The sequence below is a fragment of the Callospermophilus lateralis genome, chromosome 5, assembly GCF_048772815.1.
Source record: "Callospermophilus lateralis isolate mCalLat2 chromosome 5, mCalLat2.hap1, whole genome shotgun sequence".
In the NCBI taxonomy this organism is placed as follows: Eukaryota; Metazoa; Chordata; class Mammalia; order Rodentia; family Sciuridae; genus Callospermophilus; species Callospermophilus lateralis.
In genome coordinates this window covers 5,372,491-5,393,384 of record NC_135309.1, presented here as the reverse complement: position 1 = coordinate 5,393,384, position 20,894 = coordinate 5,372,491, and the positions used below count along the sequence as shown (strand labels likewise).

Below are 20,894 nucleotides of genomic sequence, written 5' to 3'. Positions count from 1 at the left end.
CACCCTTGGTAGGAAACTGTGTCATGTTTGGTGCTTGAAGTCAGAGGAAAAGGAAGGATTTATGATTCGGAACTTGCCTGTCCTTACTCCTGCACAGCATCAACTCCATCCTGCCACGAAGCTTGGGCAGGAGGATTTGAGAAAAGGACTGAGGGAAGTCCTAGCGCCAGGGGTCAGGAGATAATCTGGAGGCCTCAGCTACTCAGGAGCCCTGACCTCAGGATCTAAGGACTTCCACCCTCCCCGGTCCCTCACTCAGCAGTGCTGTGATTCTGCAAGTCAGCCGTCATCTGTGGGCATCCACACCCCCAGGAGAGGAACAGGAGGCCCAGCCGGCACCCAGGCCACCTCACTGGGCTGCTGTCAGATCTCAGGAGATGAGGCCCCATGTTCTACACCAGCTGTGAAGGACCAGACTCGGGTGGGTTGGAAAAGCAAACTCGTTCTCCACTGCCCTGGAGCCACCCACGCCTCGCTCTGGGTCCCCAACCCCCAAGGGTCTCCCTCAGTCCTTTCTCCCTGAGTGGACAGGCAGAGCACCTCTGAAGGACCTGCCCTCCTCTCCAGGCATCTCTGCACATGGTTATTTTTGGACCCAAACCTACTCTGTGTCAGCAGTCGACAGTCAACATGGAACACAGCAGTAGGGAGAGGAGGGGAGGAGCCACACGACCTGCCAGGGCCTCGTGGCTCTAGCAGGGATCCGAGCCCAGGCGTCACCTGTTACTCACTGTGCCCTAGTGACCATCTCATGTCTCCTCTGCATAAAGGCACTGCCCACACAGTCCCTCTGAGTGTGTTAAGTCCACCCTGACCCCAGGACCACCCTGAAGCCCAGCTTTGGTGTAGCTGGAGCAGCTGGGCAACTTGTGAATGGTGGGATCAATCTTTTAACTTTGTACCAAGCAGCGATTTCACCTTGAATTAGAAATTTTTTAAGCCCAGGTAAAATGAACCTGATGGGCATGTTCTCCAGGAAAAGCTTCTAACTTCTGCACGAGTGTCTCCTAGGCTTGATTTGGGGCCTTTGAATGGAGCAGTTTTCCATTCCACTTTCTATCTTCTCCAAGAGAATTGAAGACCCAAGAAACACTGCAGCACATGACCTGCCCCATGTGCTTTCTTCCTCGAGTGCTGGGTGGACACAGGGCCAGTGAAAACAGTCTGCACCCTGATCACTCACTGCTTAGGAAAACTGCACAAAAAGGAGGAGGGACTTCCCTGGTGGCTTCACCTGGACAGCCCCCCAGGTGCAGCTTCCTGCTGGGAGTGGGGACCGGGGTGTGGTGTGAGGTGTTTCTTCTCCAGGTAAATGTCTAGGGCCTGCTCCACACATTGGCACTGAGCTGATCCATAGCTACGACAGAAACCCTCCTCTTAGAGATTATTTCTCTACTGCTGGATTTAAGATCCTCAAAACCCACCACCCCACCCATGTCAGGCACTGCTGATGTCTACTGGCCACTGAAGACACACAGAAGTTTCTAGAAGTTTTACTGGTTCCACCTGCTCTGACCCCACTGCCTGCTCAAGGCAGCCCCCTTCCTAGTCTCTAGCGTCCTCCTCATTGCAGAATGGATACCTCTTCTCCCCTCTCACTACCTCTATTCAGGCAGGGAGTTAGATGATAGGAAAGGGCTCTGGAAACACAGTGAGTTAATCCACTGGGACACTGATTCCACTTTCCCATCCCACTTCCCTGCACAATGTGTGAACACACTCAGCACCACCAAAGTGTGTCCTCAGGAAGGGCACCTAGGACCCAGGCACAGAGGTGTCCCCTAGTCCTCTGATCAGTTACTGCCTGAGGAGGGCAGTCTTCACATCTCCCCAAGGACATGGACTCCTAGTGCCACATCTCTCTTTCTCTGCTGTGTCCAGTGACCACTCTTGAACCTAGACATGGGACCAGTCCCTGGATGGTGGGGCCTACTCAGTGCACCTACAGAGTGGGGAGTGTGCCTGTCACAATGGACCTTCCATCAGGGAATTTGAGGAGAGAACTGTGGGAGGCCCTCTGGCAAGGGTCAGTCACTGGTTGGCCAGTGAGTAGCTAGGAGTGTCTAAAGACATGACTAAGAAGCTTCCTCCCGTGGATAAAGCTCAATGCCCGCGCCCCCCTCCTGCGCCCCCACCCTCCAGCCCCATCATCCGCCTCCCTCCCCTGACCCGCCAAGCTGCCAGCCCTCAGCCTGCTCTCCAGCTCAAGCCCTCCCCTTCTGGCCTCTGCCCCACCACTTTCCCTCCTCTGCCTTACATGGTCCCTTCCCAACACCCTGCCTTGAGGGGCTCCGTACCCAGCTCTTCCTCTCTTACTCCCAGATCACCCACTCGCCTCCCCGCTGTTCATCTGGCTCCCCTTTCCCGTCACTCCACCATCTATTCCTCATCTCCTCCTCCCAGCTCTCCCTTCTAGGTCCCCATAATCCAGTCCCACCCACAATCCAGCCTCCCCAACCAGGCAGCAGGGTTGACACACTCACCCAGGGGAGATGGTTTCCCCACTGTGCGTGCAGGTCACAGTCCCTGGGACTGTCTTCCCAGCAGCCTGAGCAGGTGGACCCAGGGGTCACAGGAGGATGACAGCCCCACACTCAGCCTGGAATCCACCCTTCCCGGAGACCACCTAAATCTTTTCTAGGAAATGATTGGCCAAGGTGAGATCCAGCTGTCAGTCTCTTACCTGGGCCTCCCCACTGGACCTGGAGCCCTTCCCTGATGATGTCCAAGGGCAGCTCTAGTACCCAGGTTCTGACCTGAAAAGCTGGGGCAGGTAAGTCCAGTGCCTGCCTGGGGCCCTGGGGAAAGGGATCTGGGGGCAGTGGGTGGAGATAGGGGACTGGGCTGCCTAGGGGAGGTCCAGGGCTGGAGACTGAAGCATTCCAACCAGGACTCTGTTGCCAGTAGACAGCTGGGACATTGTTGCCAGGAGATGGCAGAAGACCCGGCACCACCCCAGCCAGGGGGCACTTAGAGAGCCCCATAGCACCAGTGTGGCCAGGCCATGGCTGGACACCAGAGGGAGAGGGCAATCCAGGACCAGGTTCATCAGAACCAGTTCCTGTGGGAACAGTACCTGAGAGATCTGTGCATGCAGAAGCTGTACAAGGAGTACCACGTGAATCCCCTGTACAAGGGTGAGGACTGGGGGAACAGAGGTGGGACACTGCGGGGTGGGTTATGGGGTCGCAGGCAGCAGGGAGAGGCCTGCCCTGATCTCTGGTGTCCAGAAAGGGTGGATTCCAGGGCTGCCCAGCCTCCTGAGACACATCAGATGCATTGAAATGCATCCACCTCACGATGAGATCAAACATACTGCATGTCAAAAGTAATGCTTTTGGGGGGAGAGGTACTACAGATTGAATTCAGGGGCACTCAGTAAAGCCCCAGCTCTTTTTATGTTGTATTTAGAGACTTGAGCCTCCCTAAGTTGCTGAGACTGGCTTTAAACTTCAATCCTCCTGCCTTAGCCTCCCAAGCTCTGGGGATTAAAGGCATGTGCCATGGCACCCAATTGGAAATGGCTTTTAATATTTCTGGTTTTGATGGAATTACATTTTGCAGGGTTTTTATATTTTGTTTTTGTTATATTTTGGTTTTATTTTCATACACTAAAGGGTTTTTTAGGATTTTAATATCATCATAGCCCTTTCTTTGGAAAGTTTAGGAGAGTGGGCTCTGGTCAGTGCTCCCTGTTGTCCAGGTAAAAGCACCCTCCCCTCCACTCCTCTCACCCTGCACACTCCTGTTAGATCCATCTCATCCTGCAGTATCAACAGTCCCTAAAGGACAGTGGGCCTCAGATGAGCTCCAGATCTGCCATCTGACCACCTCCCAGCTACCTTCCTTGGACTCACCATTAGGGACCTCAAACTGGCCCTCTGGAAAGCTAGGGGCTCTGAATCCCTTGCCCACCGTCTGTCTCTCCAGAAGACCCTATGGCAGCACAAGGCAGCTGGGCCCTTCCCTCCCAGGTGAGAAGCCTGAGTCAGCCCCGGCCTCTGTTCCTCAGTCCACACACCTGGCAGTCACAGAAGCAGAATGTCTGCTGCTTCACATTTCCCCTGACCCTTGTCTGTTCCTACCTCAGGGAAAGACTCATGGTACACTGGGGGGGGGGGGTGTCCCTACCTCTCACTTAATTCCACCCTCTGGACTGGACCTGCCCCTCTCCAACCTCACCTCCTCCAAATTCCTTCCACAAATACAGTAGAGCCTGCCCCCCCACCATTGCTAGGCTCCCTCTCACACTCCTCTTTACCTCTGAATGCTTCATTCCACAGCCCCCCATGGTACCTGCCCACCTGCTCCTCCTCCCTGCGCTCCCCCCAACTCTCTACCTCCATAGCCAGCACCCCTGCAGCCTGGCCATCTGCAGGAGACTCAGTGACTTCATTTTGCTTAGAACTCTTCTGGCTGTCTTCTGTCCCCACCACTGATTTTAGCATAAAAAATTCACTTCTGTTTAGGTTGGTTCATTCCAACAAGCTAAATAATCCCTCAGGCCACATTCATTCTGGGAAAAGTGATTTCCTCCAGTTCTTCCCTTGGGCACAGGATTAATGTGACCATTGTGGTGAACTGAGAAACTACTGTAGCTTGCATTTCTGTTTACTTGTACTGTAAAGAAAAATATTACGCTTTTCTAATATGCAGATAATATTACATACAGATGACATACACATTTCATATCGTAGGGGTGCATGCTCAGAAGACTTTTTACTCCTGGGCATGGTGACATACACCTGTATCCTGGCAAGAGGGAGGCTGGGGCAGGGAGATTGCAAGTTTAAGGATGACCTCAACAGAGACCGCTCTCAAAATAAAAAAGGGCTGGATTAGGGTTAGGGTTAGGGTTAGGGTTAGCTCGCTGCAATAAATAAATGAGTGAATGAATAAACAAACATAAATCCTAGTAGCCTGTGGCTTGTTGCCACTGCCCTGGACAGTGCCTGGCCAGACCCTAGGTCCTCAAGAACTGTGGGACCTTGTTCCCAGCACCCAGCCAGAACCCCCCAGGCCCAGGTACTACGTGGGTGCAGAATAGGAGCCTGGTCTAGGGTGAGTGGCGGGAGGCAGGGGTTGGGCTCTGACCTGCACTGTGTCCCTGCTCTTCTCCAGTTCACACAATCACCAAGAAGCCCATGTCGTGGCATGATAACTTGGAGGAGCCTGAAGATGGTAAGTCCTGAGGTCGGAGACTGCGTGAGGTGGGGCAGAGAGAGGCAGGGGGCTCAGAGAACTCGCAGGCAGAGTCGCTGCAGGGAACCTCAGGGTCCTCTGCTATGGTCTCGAGACTACTCTACTGACCAGGCTCAGAGAGAGTGATGTGCAAACACATGCCAACTCATTACTGTCATCCACAAGAGTCCCCGTTGGCCTGAAAATAGGAGTCATTCATTCACAGATGTTAATACGTTACTCACACGGGTTCTGAAGGCCTAGGAACTGGATTCATGTCCTGGTGCTGCCACTCCTTAACTGTGGGCTTCGGCCAGGTTGTTGACCTCTCAGCCCACTTCTTAGAGTTGTTGGAAGGACCAAGCAAAACACCACAGGTGCCTAGAGCTGAACCTGGCTCACCATGCTCAGTAAACACAGTCCTGTTCATGTTTCCACTTTCACCTGGTCACAGGCAGTGGGGTGGGCCTGGGGGTCTCAACACAATCAGGCAGAGGCAAGAGGGCAGCCTGTAAGTGCCTCCACCAGTGTGTGGGGTGGGATCATGGGCAACAGCATGGAGAACAGGTGCCTCCATCAGGCAGGGGATGTGGGACTGTTGGAGCAGGTGGGCACAGGTGGTCCAGGGTGTCAGGTGGGAGGCTGTGGAAGGACCCTGCATAATGGAAAGGCACAGGAGAGCAGCATCCGCATGTTCTGAGAACAGAGGAATTGACCTCTGTCCCTGCCTGCCCTGGACTCCCTGGGGACCCATGTCTGTCACAGTCCTGCCCCAGGGTCCAGAACAGTGCCTGGCACAGTTTGCACTCAACACATTTGCTGACACATGGCTGAGAACCAGACTCCCCTGTCCCAGGCCCTGGCTCTGCACACAGAATTCTCTGGCCCTGGAGTAGTGTGGACAGGAAAAGGACATGGGCAGCTTCTAACTTGAGACTCCTCTCCAGTCAGGTTTCTGAATCTCGTTCACCATGCTGCTCAGAAACCCAGGAAGAAGTACCCAGAGACACAGACGGAAAGTCAGGAGATTGGCTGGGAGGCAGAGTCTTTGGTAAGCAAGGCCCCTGCTCCGGGCAGCAGTAGGAACACAGGGTGGAGCGGGCAGTAGCTGAGAGCAGAGTGGGCAGCCAGCTGGCAGGGGCTTGAATTCTGTCCTTCTTGGTATCCTGAGACCTGGGGTGAGTTTCTAAGCCACTGTGTGGTGCTGATCGTGTTCATAAATGGGGACACCACAGAACCTGACTCACAGGGTTGCTGAGAGGAGTAGTACCTGGGACAGTGCCCAGCCACAGCACCTGCTCAGTAAACGTGGCCAGGCTACTGTGATGCAGATGGGGAAGAGCAGAAAGGAATCCCTGAGCCCTGCCCAGGACAGTCAGGTGCTGCTCCAGACAGGAGGATGTCTCTCTCCAGGGGGCCCACCACTCATAGAGAAGAGCTCACCCCAAAAGGAGGAGGTGTGGCTCAGAGCTGGAGAAGCAAGGGCACATGGAGGCAAGGGATAGCCATGGAGATCTAACTATCAGTGAAAAAGGGGACTTCAGAGGAAACTGCTCAAGACCTTGATTGAACAAGAATAAAGAATCAGGGATCAGTGATTGATAAAGACCACACGGAAGGCTTGATCCAAGGTGGGCTGTGGCTAGGGCAGAGGCTCCAGCAGGGTGGGCAGCTGGATAAGCTAAGGATGGAGGTGTGTGTAGGGGGGAATCACTGGGGGGAACGTCTGGGTGAGGGGTCCTGGCTAAGCTGACCTGGCTGGATTATTGCTGAAGGCAGGGCAGGGACCAGACATGCTCTGGGGGACAGACGGCAAGGAGCCCACAGACACCCAGGACAGTCAACACCCAGGATGGTGGCTCTCGCTACACTGCTCAGCTGGAGTTTTGCTGAAACTGGATGATGCAGAGGTGACCACAGAAGGCCCTAAGTCAGGCCTGGTTTAAGAGGAGGACAGCCTGAATGGAGTTTGATCCAGGAGAGTCCTTGTCCAGCAAGAAGGAGGTGGGAGGGGACAGTGTACATCTTAGCAAAGCACCAGAGAGCTGGGGGCTTCACGCACCTCAGGGCATCTCTTGCAGTCAGCACACACAACAGGAAGGACGAGTGTGGGGCCCAGCCAGGCCGGCCCTGCTCAGACCCTTCCAGGCCTTGAGGATAGAATGCTGTGTCTGAGTCCCAAGGGGCCTGCCAGCACTCAGTCTGTCCATCACACATGTGGGGACAGTGCCCTCAGGTGGCACAGGGAGCAAGGTAGGAAGTAAGCCCCCCAGATTAGATCCAGGTGTTGTGGGAACATCAAAGGTAAAAAAGCTGGGTTTTCAGAGCGTTGTGCTTGGGGCAGAGGATGTGATTGATGTGCTCCATGGGCCCCAATGTGAGGACCCTATCCCTGGTAGGATCTTGCCCTGTTCAGAGCACCCCAACCTCAGCCCAGGGACCCCTGGGAAGTAAGGCTCAGTGGGCACCTCTTTGCCTTGTGTCTCTGGGTAACACTTGCTGAAAATATATCCTCACGTGGGGTGTGTGTTCAAACACTCACACACACCAACACACACTCATACACACACTCTCTCACACACACATACACACACACTCACACATGCACATGCACACACACACATACACACTCATGCACATACACACTCACACACAATACAACACACACTCACACACATATACACTTACACACTCACACACATAACACACACATACACATTCACAAATACATATACACATTCTCACACATTCACACACACATACACACATATTCACACACATCCTCACACACAAATTCACACATACACACACATTCACACACTCACACACACTCACACAATCACACACACATACATTCACACATAACACACACTCTCACACACACACTGTCATACACACACACTCATACATGCTCACACTCCACACACGTACACATTACCACTCATACACACACTCTCACACATGCTTACACACTCACACACACACATACACACATACACATACACAAACTCACACATACACAAACTCACACATAACACTCTCACACATTCCCCACACACTCACACACATAAATACACTCACACATTTACACACTCATTTACACACACACTCATATACCTACACACCCTCACAGTCACACATACACATACACTCACACTCACATACGCACTCACACACACTCGTATACACACATCCTCATACATATTCACGCACACATTCACACACATTCACACATTCACACACACTCACACTCACACATACACAGATACACATTCACATACACACACTCTCACACAAACACACACTCACACATACACATAAAAACATTCACATACACACACACTCCCACACACATACACACTCACACACATACACTCACACTCATACACACTCACATACATACATACACACACTCACGTACACACATACACACATTCACACACATACACACACATACACACTTACATTCACACACATACACACACACACACACACACACACACACTCTTGCAGCCTGGGATGGGATGAGCATGTCCCTGAGTGACCCTCAGGGCAGCTTCTCTAAGGTGGCTGTGCTGAGGTCCTCCCTCTCCCTGGCTGGCTGTGACCCCCCACCACACTCCCTTTCCATTCAAGCACCTGCTGAACACCTAGTGTGTGCGGATGCTGTCCGGGGACAGGCAAAGCACCGCCCCCAGCTGTCCCTGGCACCCCAGCACAGAGGCCCGCTGGCTCTGGGCATCCTGGCTGTGGTGCACCCCTGCCTCAGAAGGAAGAGGAAACGGTGTAGAAAGGGAAGTGAACCGCAGCGCAGTTGGGCCACGGTGGGGCAAGCAGCTGCCCTGCTCCGTTAGTCCTGCAGGACTGGACAATTCACAGGAACGAAGCCAAGAATCGGCCTTCCCTGTGTCCACGCAGCCAGGGGCACCAGCCACAGATGTGCTGCAGTCAGGCTTCCTGGGGCCCAGGGGTGGGGTGGGGCCACTTCTCAGCTTCCATTTCCCTGAAGGAAGCTGGGATGAGACCAGGTACCAGGAAATGAGAGAAAACACAATGAACCGGGGTGTTCAGTGTGGGAAACCATTCTTGCACGTGATTGGGCACCTCCCAGATTGGGTGTGAGGCGTTCTGGCCAAACTGTGTCGGAGCTATCCCCACCCTTTCCAGGTGCGAGAGCCTGTCCGTGTCGGGGTGTGACTGACCACTGATCCTGAGGCCAATCACTGACCCTGACCTTGGAATGCTGCCCCTCTCGACCTTCATTGGATGGAATTTTCCCCTGAATTTCTTGTTCCCCAATAAAGGGCCACTCCCTGGCGTGCTCTCTCTCCCTCTCTCCTGCTAGCCCTGAGTAAGCCTTGCTGCCCCACCGGGTGGTTCGAGGTGAGAGCCAGAGAGGTGAGAGCCATCTCGGACCTGGTCATAGAAAAAGGTAATTGAGTCTGTGTGTTTTATTTTGATCTCACTAGTTAACTTCTATGCCACAAACCTCTTTAATGAAACCAGCATGCTGGTCGCCTGGTGGAGTTCAGTGTTCTTGGCATTGAAGGCAACACAGAACTTTCTAGAAATGTTCCTGTGATAATGAAAGCTATGTTCAGACTCCAGACCTCAAACAAGGAAGGTGCATTTCAACATCATTCCAACCAAAGAACCATAGGGTGCTGAGGGTAGCCAGCTTCAGGAAAGTCCTGTCCCTGTGACAAGGTCACCCTACTTTCCGGGAGCAGCCTCAGCACATTCACACTGTGCCCTAAAGAGCAGAAGAGAGGTGCCCAGCAGGCAGTGTGGGTCCTCAGAGACTGAAATGGTCATGAGAAATTGAAAAGACTATGGCCACTTAGATGGAGCTCAGCACATTCAGGAGGACACAGGCTCCTGTCATTGAATAGTCACATGGATGTGTTGTGAGTTAAGGAACAAACTGTGAGACCACAGACAAACCACAGAAGTAAAGCCCCGATCCCAGCAGTCCTACCAGACCTTGACCAAAAATATGGGAGGGTCAGGCTGCCCTTGGGAGCTCGATGCCCTTGTGTGCTGCTCCTGCGTACCCTCCTTGTGCCTGGCTCTGGTCCCAGCTGCTCTGACCCCACTGCCTGCCCAAGGCAGCCCCCTCCCTAGTCTCCAGTGTCCTCCTCTTTGCAGAATGAACACTGCAGTGGAAAAACCCTGACATCACCAACTTAAAAAGGAGGAAAGGGTCCTTCTGCTCATGGTTATAGAGATCTCAGTCCATGTTGGTGGACTCCATTGTTTCTGTGCAGGGTGGGCAGGAGGGGCAGAGCGATGCTGCTTCTTTCCAGGTGAGGTCAGAGCCTTTCATTGTGCTCTCCTTGAACTGTGTACTCAGCGCTCTGTCACCTGTGGGAGTCCAAGGCGGGCTTAGAGAGGGGACCTCAACTGGGACTCACCTGCAGGTGAGTCAGTCAGCAGGGCCAAGGTAGAAGTTATTTCAGGACAGCAAAGGATGCACACCCACAGGGAGTGTGTCTGACCCGACGCTCAGGGGAGACCAGTGGGTTCCCAGGCACAAGCACTCCCTCCCACGTGTGAATGTTCCCAGGTGAGGGCACTCCCCTCCCACGTGTGAGGGTTCCCGGGTGTGGGCACTCCCCTCCCACGTGTGAAGGTTCCTGAGTGCGGGTACTCCCCTCCCATGTGGAAGAGCTCCTAGGTGTGGGCACTTCCTTACTGTGTGTGAAGGTTCCTGAGTATGGGCACTCCCCTCTGTGTGTGAGGGTTCCTGGGTGTGGGCACTCCTCACCTCCTGTGTGTGAAGGCTGGTGTTCTGAGGGGGCTGGGGTGTGATCCTAAGCAGGAAGCCACAGTAGATTTGGGTGATGTGGAAGATGTTTACAAATGTCCCTGGAGATCAAGTTAAGGTAAACCGCTGGTGCCTGGAGGTCAGATGTCCCTCTTTGTCAGGGTGTGGCCCTTAATCACTTGTGGGCACAGTGTGCAAGCTCTGCAGGTGCTGGCAGCTTAATGACCATGACCCGTCTCTCCTTAGCACCATGGCGTGCTCTGTGGTCTCTGCCTGGAGAAGCAGGCATGATGTGACTGCCGTGTCCTCAGGGGCTCCCTTCACCAAGGCTCATGGGCCCTTTCGGTTGCCCGTCTCAGCTACGGCAGGCTGGCCTGGGGTGGTGGTCGCCCCTCGGTTCCTATTTTCAGAGACTGTTATATGTGGAGTCATCACAATCCTTGTGGCAAGACATTCCAGTGTTTTTTCACTAGGTCATAGTTCTTGCTTCCATGGGTGAACTTTATGGGTACAGAAGTTCTCTCTTCCTACGATGGTCTGTGTCTGTCCCCAGAGGCTCTTCCAAGTCCTGGAAGTGGCTGGGGCCTGTCTCTCTAGTAGTTCACTCTGCCAAGGAGCCACCAGGTTCAGCTGAAATAAGGGCTCTGTCTCCAGGTCTTGCTCAATTTGTTGCATTTGTGTTTCAGGTGATGCTGAGGAATCCCGGGCTGTCAAGAAGGCTCACTTGGTGCTTTGCAGCATTGGGTCTTACACTGGTCCCAGAAGGGACATGGCCCTGAGAAAGAGCTGAGGGGCACAAGGGAGAAGCCCTCAGGGGGACCACAGGGAGCACCGGGCCCTGGCAGGGGATGCCCTCCAGGGCTGGTTAGCGGAAACTTGGTCCCAGTCCCCGAGACACTTATTAAGCAGAGTACTCTTATTGAGTTTGACTTTTGCCCTTTGTTTCTAACATGGTTTGTTTGCTGATGATTTGTAAGGAGCTGACGATAAACAGAATTTTCCCTTTCATCATTACTTTGAGTGGTTAAGGAAAGACAGGAGCTGATGGATGAAGAAGCTGGTGAAGTGCCCAGGTGTGCTGTGTTGCAGGAGGGGTGGCCTGGTCCTACTCTGATGGGTGGCTGGGCCTGGACTGGCCTTGTGCTCTGGGCTGTGGAGCTGCCACTGGCAGGAGGTGCCGGCTATGCCCACTCAGGGGCTCCCCAGATGGGATGCCGACTGCAGCCTGTTCCTCACACCATGGTCTTGGCTTCTAGGCTTTGGAGGACAGAGAAAACATGCTAGTGAGTAAGGATGGCTGAGACCTTGAAAACCCCCTTGTAATTCTTTACAAGGATTATTGAAAAATATTGTAACTGTTTTAAATAAAGTTACCCCTTCACCCTACAGGAGAACCTGAGCCATTCATTATGAACACTGCTCTAGAGAGATATACAACATGCCATAAAATTCACCCCATGGTCACAGAGAGCCACAGAGTTGTGAAGCAATGGCACAATTTCAGATTTACATCTCATTTATTGGCATCTTTACTTGAATAATAGAAGTATGTATAATTTAATGGTATATTAAATATTGCATTAATGGTATTTTATTTTCATATTAGTATATTAAATATTTACCTGCATCCATTTTTTCTTTTTTCTTTTGCTTCTGAGTGATTATAGCCATGTGGGTTTATATAGATTTATTGTATTTTTTTTTTATACTGGGGATTGAACCCAACGTGTGTAACCACTGAGCAACATCCCCAGCCAGCTTTTGAATTTTATTTACACACAGGGTCTCACTGAGTTGCTTAGGGCCTCGCTCAGTTGCTGAGGCTAGCTTTGAACTTGCGATCCTCTTGCCTCAGCCTCCCAAGCTGCTGGGATTACAGGTGTGCACCACTGCATGCGACTATAGTGTCTATTTTAACATTTCAAGAAGTCAAAATGTTTTTAATGATTAATGAATTATACAGGAACCAGTATCTCCTTGTTATGAGAATTCAAACTGTGCTTTGTGCTGGAGCTGAATCGCCTCTCCTCAGCCCCCTCCTCAGCTCCCACAGATACCTGTGTACATGTGCTCATGTTGTCACAGAACAAGACAGCCGGCTTCGGCTCACCATGGGAATGCTCTGCAGTGTGCAAAACTGCCATCAGATAAGACCCAGTGACACAGATCATGCTTTCCACAGCAGCAGTGCGCAGCCCCACTGCCTCTGCAATTCTGTCAAGTACTGTAAGCAGAACTTTAGTGACTACAGGGGAAACCACCACACCATTTCTTGTGGCCAGGGGAATCCTGCTACCAGGCTCAGCAAGACATTACGGGGAATGGGAACTAAAAGCCAAATACGTCTCTGCTTTCCAGGAACATATATGTCCAATCTTGATTCAGTGATTTAAAAAAAAAAAAGTCACATTTTTTTTCATAGGAATTCCTCAGGGTTCATAATGACAGATCACTGCTGTTTGGAATCAGTAATGGAAGAATTGAGAGAAAGCACCTTGCCACTGAATTAATGCAGAGGACATTTGGTGTCAGAGGGATGGTGGACCTGGGTGCTCCTCAGGGCCAGTCCTGAATTAAGGAACATGGTCTGTGGCTCATAAGGTGTCCCTCCAGGAGAAGATTAGGCTGTTTCTCCTGCCACCGAGGGGTCTCAGGAGGGATGAGAGTGTGCAGGCACACCCTTGGTGAGGAAGTAGTGAGCAGAGCGGGCACACTCAGAGCAGCCACAGCCTGTGTCCATCAACAGCAGGCCTTGGTTCAGGCTGCACAAACAGTTCTCAATCCAGGTTAAGTGACACAGTGAGGACCACAGGCCTACTTCAGAAGACACAGAAACTCCAGCCCAGTGACACTATAGAGTCACCAGGAACTGCTAGCCCAGCCTTGGTTAGTTGAAGGGAGTGACTCTTTGCAGTGACAGTTGGTTTGGAATGTCCTATGTTCTGATTCAGTTGGAGAGCCAGATGGATGCTGGTCTGCAGAATGCTGTCCTCAGCACCAGGAAGGTCCACCACAAGGTAGCTGGCACTGTGAACTTGCTGAAGTGTGGCCTCACAGCTGAATCTCATCTTGTCCTCCAGAGAAGCTTCTTTGATGTAAAGTGCATCTCATTTGGGGTCAGGGACTGAACCATAATAGAGACAGAGCTGGTCAAGGACCTGAGCCCTTGTGTTCAGCCCCTCTTCTAAGGTGTCAGCTCTTCTCCATGCAGAAATGCCTGGTCATTATGTTTGAGGAAGAGCATGAGGGGAGCTAGTGTTTCAGTGGTCCAGAGTGTGATTAGAGGTCTCGGGATTTGGTGGTCTCTGTCCTCAGGGAAGCAGCTGCATTACTGTCCCAGGTTTGCTATCTCTGGCATGTCCCTTCTTGTAAATGCAAATGTCCTTAGCTGTAGAATCTCTCTATTCAGCTCATGTCACAGGTCGACTTGAAGATCACAAGCCATGATGCAAAAGCTCCCCAGAAGCTGCAGATCACGACACCAAAGAGTGGAGGAGAGAAGCCCTTCTCCTTCCCTGCTTTTAACCACCCACTCCCTCCCTGGAGGCAGTCACTAGCCAGTGTGTGGCTTTTCCTCCCAGATATTTAAAATTGAAAGGCCATGCACATTTATGCTGAGCAGCTATTTTATGCTAAAGCTTTACCTGCATCAGGTTACATTCAGCCTCATGATACCAATAGGGAGGCACATTTCAGTGCTCAGATGATAGTGCAGAGGACCCAGGACACAGGATTGCATGACTTACCCAGGTCCACAGCTCCAGGCTGGTCTGAGCCCAGGCCCTCTGCACCAGCACCCAGGCACTCAGGCCCTCTGCTCTTCTTCTGGCTCTGCACTGGCTCATCTACAGGAACACGGTTCCCACTCACCCCATCTGCAGCTGTGCTGAAGGCCTCTCTCCAGGACCTCCCTGAAGTCCCTCTCTGACTCAGGAGGTTCTATGGGGCACCAGTGAACACTGGCATCCAAATTTAAACTCTCAATCTCAGCAGCAATTCCACCCTGGACTAGGAACTTTGTATGGGCCACCAGGAGGAATGGGAGCCATGAACGTCCAGGAAAGCACAGCTCACAGGCCAGCGCCATCTGTGGAATCAACATTTCAGGCTGATCCAAGTGTCCTTCAGTGCACAGCTGAGGACCTGAGCCCCATTCCTGTCCTCTCCTCCCTCTCCAGGCTTCTTCTGCCCAGGACAATGGCCCAACAGCAGCTCAGTCCAGGCTGGTGAAGCAAACTCCTCTGTCCACTCTGGTCCTGTATCCACATGGAGCCAACTCCCTGAGGAATTCATAAGCAGCCCCACCAATGTGCTTGCTGACAAGTACTCTGTGTCCTCCTGGCCTCCTGGGGCTCTGCTGCAGGAAGAGTCCCCTCTAATGCCAAGGTAAGTAAACCTTCTTAAAAAATAGATGTGGTAATTTGTTGGTTTATTTTAAAATAAATTCACACATTGACATTCCACCATGTGGGTCACAGATAACAGGTGCATGTTCCTGTATGAGCTACATCTGCCTCAAAGTGCACAGCCCACTTTAAATGTGTTCACTCCAGGCACACACATCAGTGGACTGATGAGCCCTTCAGCATCACCTAAGAAGCAGCACCAGCCCCTAAACATCAGAGTAGAGCATTGGGGGCCCCATGTGTCAAGAGGAGCCTCACTTCACACTGCTGGTCCTCTGCCTGGGTGGCTTATGATCCCTAGTGGAGTATGAGTTGTGATGGGAAGACCAGCAAAGCCCAGGGGAGCTGGAGGACCCTGCTGCCCACAGGACCTGGGTGGGGAACTATGCTGCAGGCAGGTCCTCACCTCCAAGTCCCACACACTCTGCCACAACCGTCTTCCTGGGGAGACTTTAACCTCTGCTGTGGGCTCAGCATCCATTAGGATGTTCACCCCTGTGGCTGGGCCCCACATGTGGGGTGCTGACCAGGACTGAGTCTGCAGGATCCCATGTTCCTGCTCTTCCATACAATGTGACATCCAGTGGTGGGGTCCTCTGAGGCCTCACACCTGTCTCATCCCTCTTTCCCTGAATGTGGTTTTGCAGGAGGGATCAGAATGCCCTGTCCTGGTCTTGAACATCTGGAAGGCTGGGTAGGGCTCCTTCCTTCTGCAGCTAGACCCAGGACAGCACCTGCCACCCAGCCCTGGTGGGGCTCTGAGAGACGAGGAGCCTGAGGAGGCCTTGGTTGGCTCACTCTAGGCTTCCCCACCCGAGCTGTGACTCTTCGCTTCATGTCACCCCAAATAAAAAATGTCACCACATGTGGACAGTCTTCTTCCCATGTCTGGCACCCACCGTGGTGTCTGTGTGGTGCCAGAAACACTGTGGCCAGCAGAGGAGAGAGGCCTCCTTCAGGGGCGAGGGTCAGGGTGGGACATGGCCTCCTGCGTGGGAGGAAGAAAGGCAGGCTCTGTGTAGGAGGGAGGGTGACCTCAGCCTGTGATAGGACAGTCCCCAGTGTCCCTGTCCAGCCTCCCTGGGGAAGCACATCGTGGGCTCTTCTGAAGAACTGAACAAAGAACTGTGGGTGTTTCAGATAAATGTAAATATAAGTTGACTCAGGTTTGGTTTTCCCTTTGCATTGCCAATTCCTGGGGGAGTACATTATAGTAATTAGCACCCGATGGCCTGCAGGGGTCAGCACAAGCTGAGACCACTGGACTGGGAAATGCCTCCTGTTGGCCCAGATCTGCAGCTCCCTTCTCATGGCCACACTGCCCTGGAAGTCTTTTTCCTCTGGATCTTAGGTTCCCAGGGGCACTGAGGGGGGCCATGCTGTGTGGGTTTGACATATAAATGAGGGCATCTGCAGGCATCCCCTGGCCTTGGGCAGCAGAGGGAGGATTTCTAGGGGCAGCAGGAAGACAGCAGGACACCTGGCCTGGGAGGGGAGAGGGGTTCCCTGTGGTAAGAGGAGGAGATGAGCACAGCATGGCCTGCCCCAGCCCAGGCTGTTGGTGCCTGGACACTGTGTCTCTCTCTAGGCACAGGGAGGCAGGGGCAGCCCTGTGTCTGCTGTGAGCACTTGTGCAAGTCTCCCTTGAAGCCTGGAGGCTGCAGTTTGCTTCCTGCTCCTCCCCTCAGGGCCATTGGCAGAGGCAGGGGATGCAGGTCAGGTCAGCAGTTTAGAAGGAACTGGCCTCATCTCCCAGAGTATGGGGATCTGGTCACAGAAGTCACCTCCTTCAGGGTAACTTGGGCTCCTCTTATCAACATTATTTTGGGCCTGCATTTCCCCTCCAGTGAACAGGTAGTTTGCTAAGGAATGTGACATCCTGTCCACTTAGGCCAGGCAGGGCTGCAGCTAAATTGCTTCTTGGAAAAGAAAGCATGAGGGAGTCAGCACAGTGGGCCCATTTGATAGAATCATTCTCTTAACCTCGTGGTCCCACCATTCACATCTGACTGTCCCCTAACAGAGAGACCCTGGCCATGCTGGTCAGTGCAGGGGTAGGCACTGTGTCCTCATTATTTCTCCTCATCCAGAGCTCAGCCCTGAGCCGCCCATCTTGGGCTCAGGGCATCTCTGATGATACACCCCGTAAACATCTGCTCTAGCTCAGGTGAGGAAAGAACCCTCCTCAGCTAATCCAGGGTCCTGCTCAGGGTGTGATCCAGAGTAAAGCAAGGTGAGGAGGCTCCTGGACAGAGCAATGTGACCCCTTCCCTGCTCCTGCTGCCCTGCTCCTATCCAGCACAGGGGTGGCTGTGCCCAGCCCCTCACCACTGTTTGAAATCCCTCTAGGACCCTAATATTGGTCTTTGTGTCCCTGGGCCTCAGAGAGAGGCAGACAATTCTGCACATGCAGGCTATTGATAAATACCTGTAAGGAACCAGGGAAGGAGAGGCCCCTTCTTCCTTAAGTTTCATCTCCAGAGGAGCCCTCCCCTGAGTGGTGGACATCAGCCAGATGCGCTGCTGAATTTCCATTAATTACCAAGAAACAAAGTAACCATCCCAGTCCTTCCACACACTAAACTCAGCCCAGGGTCCCAACAGTGCTGTTCTCATGCAGAGGAAACTCCCACCCTCTCAAAACTGTCTGGTGGGCAGAGGTCTGGGCCTGGCCTGGGTCCCTTCCTTGGAGTCATGAACACAGTGTGTCCATTGCAGCTACAGCTCACAGCTCACAGGACTTGCTCTGAGGGCTGCAATGATCCTAGGCATGTAGGAGTGACACCTTGAGTTGTGAGGTTTTGCAGGTGTGAGCCTTGACTGCTGAATCTCTGACCACAAAGAGCCCAGGTGAGTTCTGAGAAGCCAGGGGAGGAGCAGGGCGAGGTGTGGACAGTGTGTCCTTCCTGCAGCTAACAACTTCCCACTGTGTCTCTAAAGGTCCTCTGTCAATAGAAGATATGATTCCAGTAGTGACCATGAAGAAACTCCAGGCAGATTCCATCAGTGAGACAGGACCCAAGGGAAGGGCGTTCCTGGAGTCACTGAAGTATAACTGCTCAGCTGGAGACACAGAGCAAGGGGCTGTGAAATCAGAAAGAAAAAAGAAATGTGATTTTTCACCTTCAGCAGCTAATGGTACAATAAAAGAGCTGTGATGTCTATGGGCTTTGAGTGCTTGATTCCCAGCCATCATACTCTGCTGTCAAGGTGTCTTTCCCACCAGAGAAGCTGTCTCCTGAATCTGCCTCTGACACTCCAAAGCCCTGGGGTTGCCTGGTTAACTCCTGTTGAGAATGGAGCACAAAGTCTTTGGGTGGGGTCTGGTACTGACCCCCAGTGCAGGTGTCTGGATCTCTCATGGCTTCCCAGACCCTGGATGTGGAGGGAATGCTGTCTCAGGGAGCTCAGGTGCACGGCGGTAAGGAACCCTCTCCTCTGCTGGACTTCAGGTCTTGTTCAGCAACCTCGGAGTTGTCCTACTGTTTAGTCCTGGTGCACTGATGCCCCCGTGGTCAGGTTACCTGAAGAATCCCCTAAGTGTGGTGAGGTTGTAGCAAACTCAGCCACGTACACGGTGAGCCCTGGAGCTGGTGTGGCCCCCAGGTCCTGGAGAGTGTGACAGAGCTGTAGCTTCTTAGCTGTGCTCACCTCAGACACATATTTCATAAGTTAGCCACTTTTTTTTTAATGCTTATGTGTTTTGTTTTAGAATTTTCTCAAAGTTCAATGAAAGAGATACATAATTTCCCATTTCTAATCTTTTTTAAAGTTTCTCCTTATATTTTGCTGCTATGTTAATATTTTCACATAAAATCATAGTGGTTTTATATCAGTATTTTATCAAATATTTTGTGTGGTAATTGAGCACTGGCTGACAGGAATTCAGACACTCGTGTGTGTGTGTGTGTGTGTGTGTGTGTGTGTGTGTGGTTATCCTGTCCTTTTATTTGCAAGTTGGTGACATATTGCACTAACTTCAACATCACATTTTTAGCATTTTTAGCATAAGCCTAAGTTTAAAAAAGAAACGCAACTCTGAGCTCAGTATAGGGTTTTGACCTCTTACCGGGGTGGTGGTGATCAGGCTCCTGAATCCCCAACCGCCACCCCTGGCTACCCACAGCCTCTGGTAAGAATGTGGAGGCCCTAGAAACGAAGGGCTGGTCCCCTGCGCTGGCAGCCTGTCTCCAGCCAGGGAGGCTGAGAATCTGGCAGGGCTCTGGATCCCAGAGCTAGTGACCTGTTAGGCCTGGAGGTACGGGGAAGTGGTCAGCTAGACCCAGCTGGCCGCGGCCCTGGGCTACAGGTGAGGTGATGGTCCCCCAGAAGTCACCGGGCAGACAAGTGGCCCCGGGAAACAGGAGAGGGGCGGAGCTTCAGCATTGTCATTCCACCCAGCCCAGCGGCTCTCCACACCCTCACCTGGGCAGGGAGCAGGAGAGGAGCCCCCGCCTGCTGCATTCAGCCGGGCTGCTCTACAGGACGGCGCAGGGCAGCCTCAGCTCTCCGGTCATTCCAACACCGGGGGCGCGGCTCTCATGCAGGTGAGCTGCCACCTGATGCGGCGACCACAGGTTAAGGGGACCCAGGGCCCGAGCTGCGTTTCCCGGCAGATCTTCTCTCCCGGAGCCCGACCCACGGCGCCCTCTACTGTCCTAGAGTGATATCATCGTTCCAAGTTTCACTCCAGCTACTTTCTCTATTCGCACCTGGGAGACAAGGTCAAAACCAGGCCAGTATAAGACTCAAGAAACCAGGCAGGTTATGTTCGCTGGCCATCCCGGCGACTGGGAAGCCGAGGCAGGAGGATTGCAAGTTGTGGCAAGACTCAACAACTTAAGTTAGACCCTGTCTCAAAATAAAAAGTAAAAATAGTTTGGGGATGTAGCTCAGTGGTAGTGTGTGCCCCCTCATTCTGTAGTGTCACAAAGGAAAATAAAAAGGATTTAAGTAAAAAAAAAGAGAAGCAATTCAATTAAATTGGCCCAGGGTTAATAAAGAAGAAAAAACGCTTTATACTCTATCATGTCAAAAATTTGTAAATAACCATTAAACACATTGATATATTTAATATCATGGCTCTAAAAATGCAAAATTAAATCATTATATTATCCCATTCCACAAAAATAAACACAACTGAGTGCATGGGGTGACCTACCAACTACTGGCAGCATATAAAGTAGGTGGACTCTGACTTACTGCTGGCAGAAGGCAGCCACTTTGTAAGCAGATTTGCCATCCTGTTAGCATACAAAGTTAACATAAACTTTCTGAGTGTTATATCGTTAGTGAATTGCCCAAAAGAATTACACAGAAATTCATAAATGAAAATGCATAACAGGATTGTTCATCAAACAGCCTAAACATCTGATAGTAAGCAAACAGAATTTAAAAATTAGTCTGCTTACATCAGAAGACCCATAGGACAGAGTGCAGGTGACATGTCTCCTGGAGATGAAATTCTGTAAAAGAGAAATCTAGTGACACAAATAAGACAAGGGGTCCTGGGGGCCAATGTCGATGGAATATTGACTGAA

The 20,894-nt window shown here is 52.1% G+C and overlaps 1 protein-coding gene across 1 annotated transcript; it reads left to right on the top strand.

The window, feature by feature from the left end:
* The first annotated feature begins 3,004 nt into the window (after positions 1 to 3,004).
* LOC143400182 (cilia- and flagella-associated protein 144-like) lies at positions 3,005 to 9,378 on the top strand. The gene is made up of 4 exons (XM_077109430.1): positions 3,005 to 3,137; positions 5,122 to 5,181; positions 6,129 to 6,232; positions 9,349 to 9,378. Exons 1-4 carry the CDS (start codon positions 3,005 to 3,007, stop codon positions 9,376 to 9,378), a joined length of 327 nt encoding a protein of 108 aa, XP_076965545.1.
* The last annotated feature ends 11,516 nt before the right edge of the window (positions 9,379 to 20,894 follow it).

Coding starts and splice junctions, on each gene's coding strand:
- LOC143400182 (XM_077109430.1), top strand. CDS start 3,005: ATGGCTGGACACCAGAGGGAGAGGGCAATCCAGGACCAGGTTCATCAG. Junction 3,138..5,121: donor CGTGAATCCCCTGTACAAGG/GTGAGGACTGGG, acceptor GCTCTTCTCCAG/TTCACACAATCACCAAGAAG. Junction 5,182..6,128: donor CTTGGAGGAGCCTGAAGATG/GTAAGTCCTGAG, acceptor ACTCCTCTCCAG/TCAGGTTTCTGAATCTCGTT.